Genomic DNA, 16422 nt, shown 5'->3' with positions numbered 1-16422 from the left:
AACTCTTTTTGGATGCCTCCTACGCAGACTGCACCGCCCGCTGCCTCTGAGGCGAGCCTGACAAGTCAGCCATCCTTTCCTGTCAAAACGCACGTAAATTGAATACTCTCATGCTGCTGTTCCTTAACCTTACTGCTCTTCTGCTGACCTTACCTAGCACTGCACTGTACAAGCCTACAAAGGAATCACGGGACAGAAACGCCATTTGGTCATCGTGCCCAGGAACACAACACACCAACCAGCTCAACCAACCACCACAAAAACAAGGAATCCCCCGATGACTGGCTACATGATGTGATGAACACGTTCACTTGTACCAACAGATTTCTAAGGTACCGCAGACCAAGCCCGTGACGAGTCTCCACGGCCAGGCATGCTACGGGTGCTACATTCCAAGTTCCTGACTAACGCTTACGGCCTTTGCACCTTTGAGGCCTTACATCTGCCACGTTTTAGTTTGTGTGTTACAGTGGGGTGCAAGAAAAGCACGCACTTCTGCACATAAAGACCAAAGGACAGAGCATTCCTTAGTCCATTGCCTCTATGCCTTCTCCATCACCCTATTTCTTAGGCCTGGATCTCAATCACTTGCAATAGGAACTTGAATTTAGGCAAAGCTTAATCAGTCACAGGCTGGATGTGGCCTGCTGCGGTCTACTAAGACAAAGCCACGTTAAAAATGCTTAATATGCATTTTCTCCATTCATTCGTTACCAAATCAACTACATCAATATTATATTGGCACTGTGCTCCCATAAACGGTGTGCAAAACCAGCATGCAGTCACAGAATTTAAAGCCATAACACATTCATAAAAAAATGGAATTAGGTTTACACTAGCATCTTAGATTGATAATTTGAGTAGTACCCAAACTGATATACTACTTTTCTCCTTCAAAATCTGCATTCACATGCAATATCACAGTGTTTTATTATTTTAAACAAACTTGCAAATAATAGGCAGTTTGACCCATGTTGATAATCTATCATTTTGGCTCAAAGTCCTCTGTAACTACACATAGATACCTGCAACTTAAATCAATGAACAGAGGGGGACGCTGGGAAAAACAGTCAGCTAAACTCGTGCCTGCAACAGCATCGCACTGGCTGGAGACTGTTACATTTTGGTTAAATATTAAAAATGTCTGCATATTTGATGAAAACAGAATTATATCCACTTACACTGCTGGGAATTAACAAGTCTAAAGTCTGACTGAAGCAAGCACTTCCCTGAGTTCTACCAGTGCTGCCTCTGAAGGTGGCACTGTTTGAGAAGCTCTACTGTAGAAGCAAGCATATCACTGATACAGAACTGCTCAAACAAAAACAAATAAAAAAGCCTGAGAATCCTATCAAAAAGAAAAAAAGTCAAAATTTAGTCTGATCACATCATTCCCAACGTGCATCGTCATTCCCAAGTGTTTCTACGGCACTTAAGCTCGTCACGGGGCCTGAAGGCCTCAAACCTTTCATACCAACTCTTCCTGTTCTCTCGCTCTCCAGTAATTTTTAAGTAGTTTACACAACATATGAGCCTCACAAAGCATTTTGGACTACATAAAAATCAAAGGCTGTTCCTCAAAGTTAGCAACAAAAGACTTATTTGAGCAGTCAGGCTTGGAAAACGAGTGCACTGTAATCATCCTATTCTGTACCAATGAAAGGAATCGAAAGTTTAATTTGTATCTTCTGTTCAAGTTACAGGACTTTTTTAACAAATAAGAGAGAAATAAAGTAAGTCAAAGCATTTCCTTGCTATTTAAATTCAGAACTAAATATTAGTAAGAGTTGCCATGGATTCACAAGCTACACTATAGATGCTGTTAATTAACTGTATTGAAAAGTTTCTGCCACTGTTTTATAGCAATACTCCCATTTTAGAATACCAAAGTAGTAGCAATGAAAAGTGCAAACACTCAGTAGATTTCAATACTTTTTTTTTTTTTTTTAATGCTTGTCTGACATCTTTAATGAAGTCTTCCTTTAATTTGTGTCCAGGCTCCAACGTACGTTCAAGGTAAAGGAATCTGATTGAAGAAATGCAGTACTGATAAGGATGCTTTTCTTAAAATGTAAGATGTATTCTCCCTGGGCATCTACAAAATACACTGAAGGTAGACATTTCAAGATCATAAAATTAAGCAAGCTCACAAATAAAGCAAATACACATAGACAGGGACAAATACTGACCATGCAGTTTTAAAATCAATCTATCATTAGCTTGATACTGAAGATACCAAATCTCACAATTAATCTGAATTTCAGGGGTGCCACACATAACCTTACTCCTGGGCAAGAGAACAGCTCTATTGATTGGAGACTGCAGAAGACAAATGTTTTTCTAGTTTATCTAGAAAGGCAGCAATGTGAATTGAAGTCAGTTCCACAGAGCTGACATGAGACGGCAGCCTGCTCACCAGGCTCTTCGGCTCGGTTTCGCTGCCTGCATTTCTAAAGTTATCCCAATTCTGAAGCTTGACCAAGTGAAGAATATTTCACATATTCACAAGAAACAAATAGGAGCATTTCTAAAAGCCAAGAAGTGTACTTCTCCCTTCCTGCTAAAAGGTAAAATAATTTTTTTTGTTACAATTGTAGATATCCCTGACAAAGACAGTACAGAAATGTAAAGTCATAAATCAGCATCCAAGATAAACTACTGATGTTCACAATACAAAGTTTAACCTTACTGCAAGCGTTTAATTTTTAATATTTACCTTCTGTGAGGAAAAAGAAAAAATTCCACAGTGAAATCTAGTTCTACTTCATCCTTCAAAATTTAAACCCTTAAAAACCTACCCTTTAGAAACATACAATAGTGATATGCTAGTAAACTGGTATCAACTTGAAGGAAGAGCTAACAATATACATGACCTGAAATACAGGAGGAACATAAAACCCCTGAAGGTGAAGGTGAAAGTCTGTGGAACAGGCAACACTGGAGATGTCATTTCTCTTGTCGCACTATTCCAGGATCAGTTATTGAAAATACTGCCTGATACAGTCACACTAATGTGTCGACGGCTCTGCATAGCTAGCATGTAAATACTCATTTTTTTCCTTCAGAAAATAAACACTCAAATAAACACAGGGAAAAGGATCAACTACACATTTGATCGGACGAACAGAATTCCATTTTACCTATTTCCCTAAGCATGCTTTTTCTACCCCACAGCTGAGTGGAGCTTGTTGTTTGCTTTTTAAATACAGCTGCCCCCCTCACACCAAACACTATTTTTCATATAGCAGATTAAGGCACTCCAGTTGATCAATCTGTGTTGAGGAATGTTTTTTGCTGGATTTGTAGTTAATCTGTTTACAGATGCCTCCTGTAGGGCTTGTACACAGCATCACTGTGTCTCAGGAAAGCCCAACTCCACACACCAAATGTCTGTCTAGACAGGGTCCAAGCAGGAAAGAGATGTCCAGGAATGCTCCACATCTCAGAGCACTATAATACACATCGCACCAAAATACAGTTTAACCATATTAATCCTTAAACTGTGCTTATATTAACAGTACACAAAGTATATCATATCTATTACCTTGGACAAAGTGGTTGCCCATTTTGAAATAGAAAAATATTTTAAAAGTCATAAACTCTTAAAACATGAAGTAAAAAGGGCCCGTGTCTAACTTACTACTTTACGAATAAGTGAGTGGTTCTTTGGTCAGGACACAGTCTCGTCAGTGCAACTTTACAAAATACATTCCTTACAGTTACTGGATTAAACAGAATAATGCATGGGAGGAAAGACACAAGATTCAACAAAACAAAGGCTTAAATAAAATCTCTGGTCACAAGAAATCAGCTTACTCTTAATACTGTTAATGCTTATTGTTCCGTTGAGTGTTCTGTTGCTCCACAGCATGGAAAAAGCAAACAAATCACAAACCCAAACATTAGAATATAATTTTTTTTAATTTTTATAAATAACTTATCTGTTACAAAGGCAGTTTACCCAGCTAAATCACAAAACCATCAACTCAAGATATCCAAATTAGGTTTATTAATAAACAGGTAAAAACTCATTTGTCAATCTTCACATAGAACTGCAGATGAAGCTGAAAAACAAGGCCTCATTTTATAAACAAAATGCATTGAATGCAAGTGCTTTGGGTCTACTGCCTAATTACCTGGGATTGGCATTTTCTTCCCACGTAAAAAAAAAATGCAAAGCCTTCAAAACAAAGGCCTCTGTGCATTCACATAGATCACTTGTAAAACTCCTAATAAAAGTGTCCACTGGCAAATGTTTACAGTGGGTGACAGTCTACTTTGTCTCTTGCTACATTGTTAGCACTCCCTCCAGCCTCACGCTAAGTGCTGCTACATAATTCTTTGCGTGCCGTCTTTCATGCATACTGTACTGGAATTCCATTTTCTTGATCTCGGTTACATACATCCCCGATCATGTGAATATTTTCCTTAAAAAAATAGATCATCAAAATAAAGAGATGCTTGAGGTTGCTTCAGTGTTCAAGTCTATTTGATTTCTCTTTTCCAGCCTTTATTTCAGTTGTCCTAAGTATTGCTATCCTTGTTTTCTATAAATACGAGACTTCACCACAAAGTCAGGTTTGGAAACTGGCTGCCAAAACAGGAAAGCATTTAAAGTCCTTGAACAAAGCTGTACGATGCTGCTGCTGTTGATTTTGGCACTGTATGTACTTCCCCAATGAATCTCTCTTCAGGAGTCTGCAAGATACCCAGCAGATGAAGCAAGCTTAAATCGGATGCTGATCTGTTGGTGGGTTGAAAGTTTCTTAGTATTAAAGTTTCCTCACGCCAGACAAAATGCTACCTTGTGTCACCCACCGTAAAACTCAGTGTACAGAGTGAACTATATGCATAACTCTTCCATCTTTTCCTGCATTTTTACCACGCTGCATCTGCAGGTCTTCACAGATCATCAGCATTTACAAGAGCAATGTACAGAATGAGCAGAGGAAAGCTATTTTGTGCATAGTTTCTTATTAATGCTCTTATTTTAAGGCATTGCTTCTCTCAGATAAAAGCTTAAAAAAAGGGACATGATCGTGCTTAATCACTTAAAGGGAAAAAAAGAAAGTTAACAAAAAGACTATTACACTATACATACAGAAGTACAAGAAAATAATAAAGGTGAAGAAAAGAAATCACTTAAAGCAGGCTCTAGAGCTATGTACAGTAGGAAAAGCTTTGGGGTATTTCACTGTGTGTATTGTACAGACAACGCATGCAGTTTTTCCTTTTCATCTTTAGATGTGATTGTACTGATTTCTGGCTTCACAGAGATGTTTTCAGGGAAGACAAGGCAAAGAGTACCACTGATTTGTGACGTTCTTCCCTTTATCGAAGGCACTATGTGGCAGCAAACAGTTTAAATAGTTAAACCTTGTTCCTTTTAGATCTCCTCTGTGCATGTAGTGTTTCACTGAAAGCTCTGAAAACAAAAACGCTAGCACTCTATTCCTTTCCCCTGTCAAAATTCAGTAGTGACACTGGGGCAGAGAAGAGGATGGGCAACACCCAAGCACTGAACATGGTGTGTGTTACTGGGATACTGGTAATACTGTACATGGTTTAGGCAGCTGGCAACTGAGTCTTTCAGCAGATTACCTTTCAGCCGATCAATTTCAACTGCCTATGACACAACACTGAGGTATTACTAGCTCTGTGGGCTGACATTTAACATTAGCAAAATACCATCTCGTCACACCTTCAATTTTACAAAATCCTATGCATAAATGCTTTTTTTGCCCCCCAATGACTGGATAGTTCCTTGTACGTTTGCTATGGTTTTACAAAAGGTAACGGGCCTGGTGGCTCAGAAATGCCTGGGCATTTCACACTGTTCACAGCGATTTAAGGCCGGATGATTTAAAAATGTACAGGCAGTACAACTCCACTGAGCTCCCTCATCTTCATCTGTGTCTGGAACAGTCTTTGGTGTTTTCACAATGGACCTCTGATCTGTGACATGAAAGAGATAAGAGAAGCAGTTACTAACCAAGAACAGCATGGAAAGAATTTTGAGATGATTTTTTTCAGTAACTGAGAACTATCTTGTTCCTCTGAGAACAGCACAGTTATTACAAGTGACAGAGGCAGCTTTTTACCACCCCCTTGACTACAGCTTGGTTGTAAGTCAGCCAAATGGCACAAGGTGAAACTATAAAAAGCAAGTTTCTCATCCTTTCACTCTTTCTTCCCTTTTGGTCTCAGTTCAAAGCTGTTGCATGCAAAGGAGATAAAATTTAGAAATTAATCAGCACAGGAAACATGCACAAGATTTAGAAGCCTGAGGTCTATGGAGTAGTCTAAAATCCATTACGACAAGAAGTAAGTGCTCTGTAACCTTTTGACATACTTAACATTTTGACCCTAGAATGAATATCAGCAGTTCTTCCTCAAACAAGATAAGCAGTCAGATACACTAAAGAAAAATCAGTGCCCAGCTCTGTCATGCTACAGAATAATCCTTCCAAGCATACAAGTGCATCTTTTTGCATGGCATGTTAAGACAACAACCTTCAACTACTTCAAAAGAGAAAGGATGAAAAGATATGAAAAAGATGAAAAGAGAGAAGAGTGACTTCTGAAGTGAAGGGTTCCTGGTTTAGGCAACTGCAACAAAGTCTTTCAGCCAATTATTCCAACGGGAGAACATCTCGTTAGCCACGAGCCAATTGCAACTGCTGCAAAATGACAGCGACAGCTTCAGGAAGTACAATACTACTGATCCCAACTGCAAAAAGAATCCTGTCATTCTTTTGTGAACAGGGGTAATTCTGGTTTAAGTCACAGCCTACACCATAGTTAAATGGAAACATAAAATGAACAGAGAATGAAAGTTAACGAAGGACTAAGATACAGTAGTGATACTTTTTAAAAAAGAAAGAGAAAGGATAAGAGGGACTTAAGAGGTTTATAAACCAGTTAGGGTTAACTCTGCATTTTCAAGATAGGTTGTACCAAATTATTAAACACTTAAATTTGTGAGTTCCTAGAAGATGAGTCAACGCAAATGTTAACAACTAGTCACAGAAAATTAATTTTTATTTTCTTCTTTGACAGGTTAGTTTTTGTTTACTGTAAAGGGAACTATGTACTTGACAGAACTTCTGATAAATTCTTCACGATTCAGCTGCAAAATGTGTCTAATAGGACTGAGTATGGATTTAACTTTACTCAGTATTTTCACTAACAGCTTGGATAATGAAGGATAGAAAAAAAAAACCTTAAAGCATGAAGAACAGTATCAGTTTGGAGGAGTTACAAACAGTCTGGAAGACAAATAAAATTCAATTTATCTAGACCATTTTGAAATACAGAATGGTCAGAAATCCAGAAGATGAGATTCTGTAACAACAGCTACTGCACACTACAAGGACCAGTCAAACACAGCTATATATTATGTGGCAAACTTCCTGGACAGAAAGACTGCACAGAAACATCAGTGGATTATCTATTTCATTTGGTGGTCTGCCTGTAGGTCATAGGATGATGCTGTTGCCAACAAGTTAATTTCATTCTCTGCTTTATGTAACACACAAGAGGTAATTATTCTGTTTTGTTTGACATCTCATTAGGGCAAAAAAATAAGTAATGTGCAAAACTTAATGACAAGCAGAATGTTCAAGACCGACTAATAAATTCAGCAATATTGACTGCCCTACTGGGCAGCATTCCTTTCCTCTTCAACATTTAAAACTGTATTTAACAATAGTCAGAAGAGGCTTTTATGTAAATTGTTAATACAAATTCTACAGTAGCCAGGAAGTCCAGTCAGGGTAACCAAACTGAGTTACTGTAACATGTAAATAAATCCACTCTTCACCAGGGACAATGATGAAGTCATCTAAGCAAGTTTCACTCATCCCTAAGCAATGCACCTCATGCTCATTTTTTAAAAAAGATAGATGCTTCCATTTACTTAAAATACCTCCCCAACATATTATCCATATTTAAACATACCCCATTTAATACACTTCTCTTTCCTGAATGTATGAATAGAGAGGAAACAAGAGCAAACAGAAGCATATTTACTGCCAATACAAATAAAATGCAAGGTTTGTATGCTTTTGAAGTAATCTATTTCATAATCAACATTTAAACTAGATTCATAGACTAGAACTTGATATTAGATGCAAACAAGATATTAGTATTAAATCTAAATTTTACCAGTACAGTACCTTTGGGTTTTGGTGGCACCGGACCAAGAAATCCAATATTATCGTAAAAATTATGAATAGCGCTGGGATTAAAATGTGGTCCTAAAAATAAAATAAAAAAAAAGAAAGCGCAGCAGTTTTAAAAATAAACTTGGGTAGGAAAGCGTATCAGGGTTTTTTGGCAGTAATTCTGAAACAGTACTATTATTCACTCATCACCTTTTATATCGAGGTGTCAATACAGACCCGAGTGATGTCTACTAGTGACGTCAACAATACACTTGAAGAAACTTATTGCCCAAAATATGCAATGTAAAGTCAGAAATAGAATTGAGCAGACCAAGCTCCTTAAATATTTTTTTGCCATTCTTAAATATTTAACAGCATTTTATTAGTACATTTTACCTGAGACTTTTTCTAAATTTTAACTATACTGAAAGACGTGCTATCTACTGTGCAGTATATAATATATACTTAGATTTAATACTCAGAGGAACTCCTAACTCCAATTTACTGTAACAAACAGATATAAAATCTCATGCAATTTGAATATTCTATTTGAGGTCAAGTTTTTAGTGCAGCATTACATTCAGTACACCTGTCTACTTTCTCCTTATCTGCAGGTACATTGTCTGAAGGATAAATTCCATGGCTCATGACTGAACTGATCTAACAGCTTGCTGCTGCTGAAAGTGGAAAGCATTAGTCCCTTCCCTTCTCACTGTCTCAGTTCTCCCTTCCCATGCCTCTCCCTCACATCAGCTGTAGCAAGCTTTTCTAGCAATGCAACATTTTTTTGCTTGGCTAGTGAACAGGATCAGCTCTGCAAAGGGTCTAAAAAGCTAATACAGAGCCAGAGGCCCAGTAAGTGGCAAGAGAGGGGAGCAGGAAGAGAGAAGGATTCTTGTTGGCAGCTCTTCAATTGGCTCAGCTGTCTCATAATTGCACCTTCGTGACCAAAGGCTGTGCCCCTGCAGACAAGGAAAGTGGAAGGAGGAGAGCATACTGGAAGTTAAAACTGTACTTTATATTTCCTAAGTTGAGAGGCTGAATACAAGACAGAAGAAGTGGAAGACAAGAGAGAGATGGACACATATGTATGGTTGTATAATTTAGAAAACTTCTTCTCCTTCTTCTTTGATACTCAAATAACCAGATTTTTTCCCTCCAGCATTTATTAAATAAATGGCATCACAAGTTTCTCTCTTCTGAGCCAAGTATGAGATAGGAAGGACCGTGGGATTAGGAAAATCATAAAGCCAATAAAACCAATAGGCTTAGAAGACAGTTACTTCCATGGTTTCACTCAAACTAATGTGATGATTTTGCAAATAGTGTGTATACCCATCATCTGCAACACAGACGCTTTTGATACATGCAGACAGTGCAAGAAGAAAGGAAAAAGAAAAAAAAAAATCAACATTTACAGTTGCTGATGTACTAAGACATACTGTACCTCTTGCTTGAAAAAGATCAATCTCTTTGGTTAGGCAATCTATGTCTATCTGCAGCTGTCTGTTACAACTTCTTAACTGTTGCATTTCTTCCAGCTGAAAAAATAAATCTGCCTGTTAGACTAAATTTTCCCATTTTATTATCAGTTATCACTCACACATAGGTAGACGGCATTTAGTTATTTCAGAAGTGAACGTAAAATAATCTTCCCTTATGAAAAGAAATCTGATCTTTCTTTTAATCCAAGCATAATCTTACAAAAAGCTTTCAGACACACCGAATTCTTGTCTCGCATCAGACTTCAGAGCTGACTGAACAACTCCAGACTGTGGTCAGGACACAGCCAATCGTCCACCAGATCAATGGCTGATCTTCTGGCACTGAAAACTGGTGCATTAATCGGTTTCTTTGAGATTGATATATACACGAAGACCAAAAAATACTTAGTGTGGAAAGCAGTATGAGTATTGAGTTGTAGGTTTGAAACGTTAGGTGATCATGACTTTAAGAACATCTGGAAGGAGTACCAGGTCAAACCTTTTGTGACTGCCTTTAAAAGCCACACTTCACAAAGCAATTAGTGAACTGAAAGTTTGTGGTTAAATAATACATATTTAGTCTTTCCTCTAAACTACACTGTTTACCAGTTTAATTCTAGCTATACTGCCTGTCACTAGTATCTTGTCAATATATGAGCAACTGTTCCTTTAATTTATTGTGACAGACCACACTTGTGGTTTAGGTTTATAGCCTACAGACGTTTCAACTTACTGATGGAATTTGGGAAACAGAATTCGATCTTTTCAGGCGCCTTCGTGTTAGATTATTCTCCATTTCATTGACCTCTGATTTTAGTTTATCCAACTTTTTCTTTTGAATCTCAAGTTCTCGTTGAAGTCGCTCCATTCTTGCCTTCTGGTGTACCAGTAAAGCTGCAATACATAAAGTCCCATTTTATCTACTTTATTATCCTTCACATGGCAACATTAGATAAAGATGAAAGTTAGCATTCTTTTGGGAAAATACAGGCAAAAACATTGCTACAGATTGCTCTTCCGTTCTCCTCACAAGAAAATCTCTGCCGTAAGACAGAAAGTGTTGTATTTTTCAAAACAGCACAAATCAATTACAGACAACAAGCAAATACAATGAGAAAGTCATACAATATAACAGATGACCATGCAAAATTTAGTTGTAATCTGTAAAAATTGTTCAAGAACCCAACCAATCTACAAGAATGACTACCAGAAACCAACAACAAATGTTTCCTTGCATTGTATTCAGCCCAATCATTTTAAAACGGGTAGTATGAAGAGGATTTCAGAGAGACAGCTTCAATACAGAGCACTATATATGCTAGATAAGCATCAAGATTTTGATTTTTACTGCTATTTGGATTGGAACATAATTCAGTGCTCTTGCCACAGCAGGAGACATCAAATGAAACTAAACCAGAAAGCGCTACAAGCAACACCACCGGCAAACATCAGTTATATTTATCCCAGAGGCTGGATTGTATGCTATTTTATCCCTAAACTATGGTGCAGAACCATTAGCTCAGCTTCTAATTTCTAACACTGCTTACTACTTGTAAAGAAAATAACATGAGGAGACCTAATTTAGAAACGATGAAGTTAGCATTCAAACCACAGCTTTTTAAAGCTATAAAGAATATAAGTAGCAGAAGACACAATCAAATTCATACAATTTAAGGAGTTTATTTCATTAAAGGTAGGTATGCTATTAAACATCACCACATGAGCAGATAACATTGCTCAAAGCAATAATCACCTTCTATAAAAAATGAAAAAGTATTTCATTAAATAAACCCAACAATCATTTCAACTTCTGCACAGCTTTTCATTCATCCATTAAATTACTAATTCATATGAACTGGGATCAGTTTCACAGACTATGGATACCTTTATAGTACTGTGGAAATTATAAAAAAAGTAGCAACAACAAGGTATTTTAAAAAGATTGAATTTGCCTCACAGTGTTTAAGCCAAACTCTGGCTGGAACGTGATGTTTAATTCACCACAATTTCTTCAGGTACCAAAAAATTAGAAGCACTCAAATTTGGTTGTTTAGGTTTCCTGAGTAGTAACAGAGGAAAAAATAGCACATCAAGAAAGATGCAACTTTCCACATCTTTGGCAAGCAGAACTGCCCTCTGTTGCAATTCCTGCCTGTTCATTCATTCACACATCATATTTTGTCTTCCAGAGGTTCTTCAAAAGGAGGAACCATGCCAAACTATTTTTGTACAGTGTTACAGAACTGCAAGGCCTTACTGAGATTCAGCCTAGGCTTTTGAGTCACATGTGTTTGAAAGATACTGAAATGACAGAGCTGCTTGAGCTTCTGCTTGGTTTTGTTCAATTTAGAGATGTTTGCGTAAATAGGCACCTTTATTTGGGGTAGCTACTCGTTACACTACAGTTAAAGTTGCAGCTGTGCTCATATGTAATATAAAAACATAGTAACTGAAATCCCAAGATAAAGATTTTTGTTGAAGACTTGGAATCATCAGGTAAGTAGTCTCAAAAGACAGCCTCCCCTCTTGAAAAGTCTTTTAGAAACAGCTGAAGGAATTTTTGCCAATTTACGAGCTCCAGGAGTTACAAACGTAGCTGCAACTGTAAAGAAAGGAAATGAAAGACTACCTTGCCTCTACTCTTGCAGGGAGAGTACAAGCCCTTTTTCCTTCTACGCTTTGTTTCCACTTCTAGATAGTCTCTTTTAGTTTCATTGCCTTGGTATTACTGCTGAGGCAACTCCTTGAAGCCCAGGTTATCAGTACTTGACCTGCAGCAACACGGCTATGCTCTACCGACCCGACTCAGAACTCTTCAGACCTGTCAAACCATGGATGCAGGCTGCTGGTGAGCAGCCAGTACGCTGGATGGAGGTAAGCGAGGAAGAGCGCTACCAGAGCATTCTCCGGGACGCATGGCATGGCCTCACGAGTAAGACTATGAGCAAGACTGCATCTCTGGAAAACTTTGTCCTGCTCCCCGCCCCCCCCCCGCCCCCCCCCTTAAGCTACTCTTGTAAAGGGAAAAACCCCACAGCTTCTCATTTCAATGTTCTCCCACTTCTGTGGTTTAGAAATTAAGCTGTCATTATGGAACCGCACAGGGAGCGGAAGGCACTGATGGATGCCCGCAGCACTGTTACATGCTCTCCATTTTCACATCACTTTCCAGACATGATCCAATTTATTCTCCTAGCAGCTCTGTGACTACTTTATCATTTTACAATTTCAAATCCCAACAGATTTTAAACACAATCATTACAAAATTACCATTATGTTAAAGAGGAAGAATCACTTGATATTGCTACGCTAAAATTCTACTATTAAAAATAACTTGGATAAGGGACTGTCAAGACATTGGCTTCAGTGGTGGTTTTCACAGAGAATTTGGTAATTTTGATTAAATACCAATTTGGCAGCTGTAGGAAAAAATGGGGTGGGGAAGACAAAGTCTCCCCATATCCCACTGCAGTATTTATTAATGGAAAACAGCAATTTAAGTATTCAGCTCCCTCTAGTGTTGATCAGAGCAACCAAAAATGTTAAGAAAAAATTGCAGCGCATCTCAATCTAATGCAATTTAGCTACTAGATCTAGTTTACACTGTCCACAAGGAGACATTTAATGGTCTTTTCATTACCCTGTGCTTCTTGCAAGAAGGGGATTCCACCTATGCAGGCAGCACAGGCACACCCAAGTTTACTCTACATAGACTAATCTGGAGTACAAGCCAGAAAGCCTCAGGCTGGCACTTGTTTATTCAGACATCCTTAAAAAGAAGCTGTTTACTGTAATCATCCTAGCAAAAGAAGTACAAAGATCGCCTCCTTGACTTGTCAGCATCGCACCACAACCAGAATAGATTTCATGTTTAACTTTTTAAGTGCAAACTAAATTTTTTCAGCTTCTGCATGTTCACATTCAGCAGATTGGCAAGAGCAGTACACTTCAATGCTCTGGCAGATGCCACTGTTTCCTTTGACATTCAAAGTGCACATTTTCCACAAAAAGGCTGTAAATCATTATAATTACAGGGAGCATGAAACTCTGGAGGACAAAAGTTCACATTTCCTTTCCTAGAGACCTACTCAAAGAGGTACTGAATATACTTGTAAGTTTGCAAATGTATGCGTAATTGGTTTCTCAAAGCCTCTGTGCATCTGAATTTTCAACAATTACTGCTTGAGAGTGCTTTTTGTTATTGCAAATTTTTCTAAGAAAAAAGCTAATCTAGGAACACAATGATTGCGCCCTATTCTACAGACCTATGAACTTCTGAAATGTCTTAGTTTGCCAAATACGGAGGAAAGGGGAATTCTGGCAATGCAATTACTCTGTGGCAGTAGGTTCGTGAAATTCTCAGGACACACTTATGTTTGTGCACATTTTCAAAATCCGTATTTGAAGCTGCACGAAATTCAGTTATTTTTTATGCATTTAATATGCAATTTCAACAGTTCACATTGATTTTTTTTTTCTCCCTTTCCAATACTCTTAATTTAATTTTTTAAAAAGAACATCACTCAAGAGTGGGGCCTGATATATGGAGCCAAATATAATACTGTATTTTTTTCTTAAATCACATGATGTAATAGGCTTAAGGCCCCTTGGAGCATGGGGCACAGCTGCATCTCATTCAGGGTGTTTTTTTTTTTTTTTTTTTTTAACATCTACAAGGACTGGTTAGGATTTTAAGAAATTTGTTTCCTGCAGCTTTTTTTCTTTTTGAAAGTTTTAAAAAGCTCTAAGAAAGCAAAGCAAGAACTGTGCAAAGTGTCAAGTTACTACCCTAGTTTATCAATTAACATATTTACATTAAAAACACAGTGGCAAGAATTGCTAAGTAAATGTACATCCACATACATACCTATAGCTGGTACCAATGATTAACTAACTATGCATACCATCCCCTTCCCAAGTTAAAGAAAATAATATGAAAAAGTCAAGACAGTCAAAAGCCAAGTAGTATTGAACTAAAGGACTTAAGCTCCCTAGTATGAAAACCATCAACCCAAAGATTTCATTGTACAATTCTGTATTTTCTTGATAGGATGCCTGCCCATTATACAGATGGAAAGCTATACACAGAATAAGCAACTATTAAATAATTGTTTAGCCTCCCTATTCAACATACGATTGCATGCATAGTGAGTGTACATCACAAACATTTCTGAGTACAGAATTTTCAGTTTCTAACAGGATTTCACTGTTTTTCATCCATGAGACACTTTAGTATAAAGTAGATTTTATACTGAAATCTCAGGTAATGACTTCATATTAATAAAACTAATTATATCGTAAGTTGAAATCTCTGCTAAGTAATGGGAACTGATACTCCTGCACACACGTAGAACTGATACTAAATAGATTAGCATAAAAATGTATCCTCTTTTGGCTGTCCTTTTGGGCATGCACCTAGCATTACTTTTCTCGCAGCATTATTAATTCTTACTGACTTCAGTAGTGGATGAGTGCTCTCAACATTTCCAGAAGCAAGTCCGCCGTATCTCAAACTGGAATCCCAGAAAATGAGAAACATCAATTAGCAACCTAGTCTGAAAAGCCTGGTGACAGTGAGTTTCTTAGCATCACAAAGTCAGTGGTGGAGATATAACCTAGCATTCCAGGGTAACTACACTGATTTTATCTGAGCAGTACCCTACTCCTTTTCACATCATATAACCTCCAGTTCTGGCAGCAAACCAGACAGAGATCTGTGGCAGCCTTCTACTACCCACTGTGACTTACTTGGGAGGAAAAACAGAAATCTAATCATGGAAAGAGACTGGAGTGCCTACACACACCATAACGGAAATAAAGCTTCTCAGGTGGCAGGCAGTGGCACTTGCAGACAGGTCCAACACACCTTCTATTCTCCTGGGTTGGACCATGCATATGAATCTATTCCACTGGAACAAAGTAAAGCAAATCTCCTTTGACTCCAAAGCAACTCCATCTTCCACATTCCTTCTACCCCAAGCCAGTTTCAGCTCTCCATGCCAAAATAAGGAGCATTCTCGGCAGAAACGGCAAAGCTGATGAAAACACATTTGTCTCTAATCATGGCCAGAGAAACTACTCATCTGTTCTGGCTAAAATGAAAATGAGACAAGCACCTAGCATGGAAGGTTTTTTGCACAGTCTGGCTAACTTATAAGCAGCTTAGAACATGGCCTTACAACAGAAAGCATCAAGTAACTCAAATCCCTTTTAGTATGTAACAGAAAGAAAATGCACCTCTAAGTAAAAGATTCAAGTTTAAAAGCAATAATTAGGACTTCCAGATATCAAGACCATACAACTAAGTCTATCACACACTTCTCAACTTTCCAAAGATTAAATACCAACAATTTTAAAAATAGTGCACTTGTTGCAGCAGAAATGGAGCAACACATGCCAGAAATCCGAAACACTTCTGAATGCAAAGAACTTCAGAAGCATGAGTGTACTTTATATGAACTAGCAAAGGACACAGAAGGACGGTGTTTCCCTAAGGTCCCTAAAGCTGCACCAGCCCACACCTACACTTCATTTAAAAACTGCATTTAAGTCTTGGCTTCAGGAACAACTGGGCTCCACAGCAGGTATGAGCCGGTCAATGCTTTTGAACTCTAGGCTGCATAGCAGAAATGGGTGCCTCAAGCCTGCCTCAGCTTGATAAACTGGATGCGGATACCCACAGCCTGTAGAGGTTGTGCAGGAAGTCAGGGCACAGGGAGCCATCACTACCAGGGGTACAAGAAATGAAGAGCTAGAGCTGGTAGAAGTCAGTT

General features: G+C 38.1%; 1 protein-coding gene across 3 annotated transcripts in view; it reads right to left on the bottom strand.

Moving 5' to 3' along the window:
- Positions 1-3986: 3986 nt before the first annotated feature.
- TAB2 (TGF-beta activated kinase 1 (MAP3K7) binding protein 2) overlaps positions 3987-16422 on the bottom strand; it is a 68939-nt gene continuing 56503 nt past the window's right edge. For all 3 annotated transcript variants that reach the window (XM_082307425.1, XM_082307426.1, XM_082307427.1), the window contains 4 exons: positions 10383-10543; positions 9613-9706; positions 8178-8258; positions 3987-5955 (listed from right to left, as the gene is read on the bottom strand). In XM_082307425.1, the coding sequence (XP_082163551.1) occupies positions 5810-5955; positions 8178-8258; positions 9613-9706; positions 10383-10543 (482 nt within the window). In that variant the 3' untranslated portion in view covers positions 3987-5809. The remainder of the gene's footprint in view (positions 5956-8177; positions 8259-9612; positions 9707-10382; positions 10544-16422) is intronic.

This window comes from Platalea leucorodia (assembly GCF_965183815.1).
Source record: "Platalea leucorodia genome assembly, chromosome: 3".
Classification (NCBI taxonomy): Eukaryota; Metazoa; Chordata; class Aves; order Pelecaniformes; family Threskiornithidae; genus Platalea; species Platalea leucorodia.
This window is presented reverse-complemented; position numbering and strand designations above follow the sequence as displayed.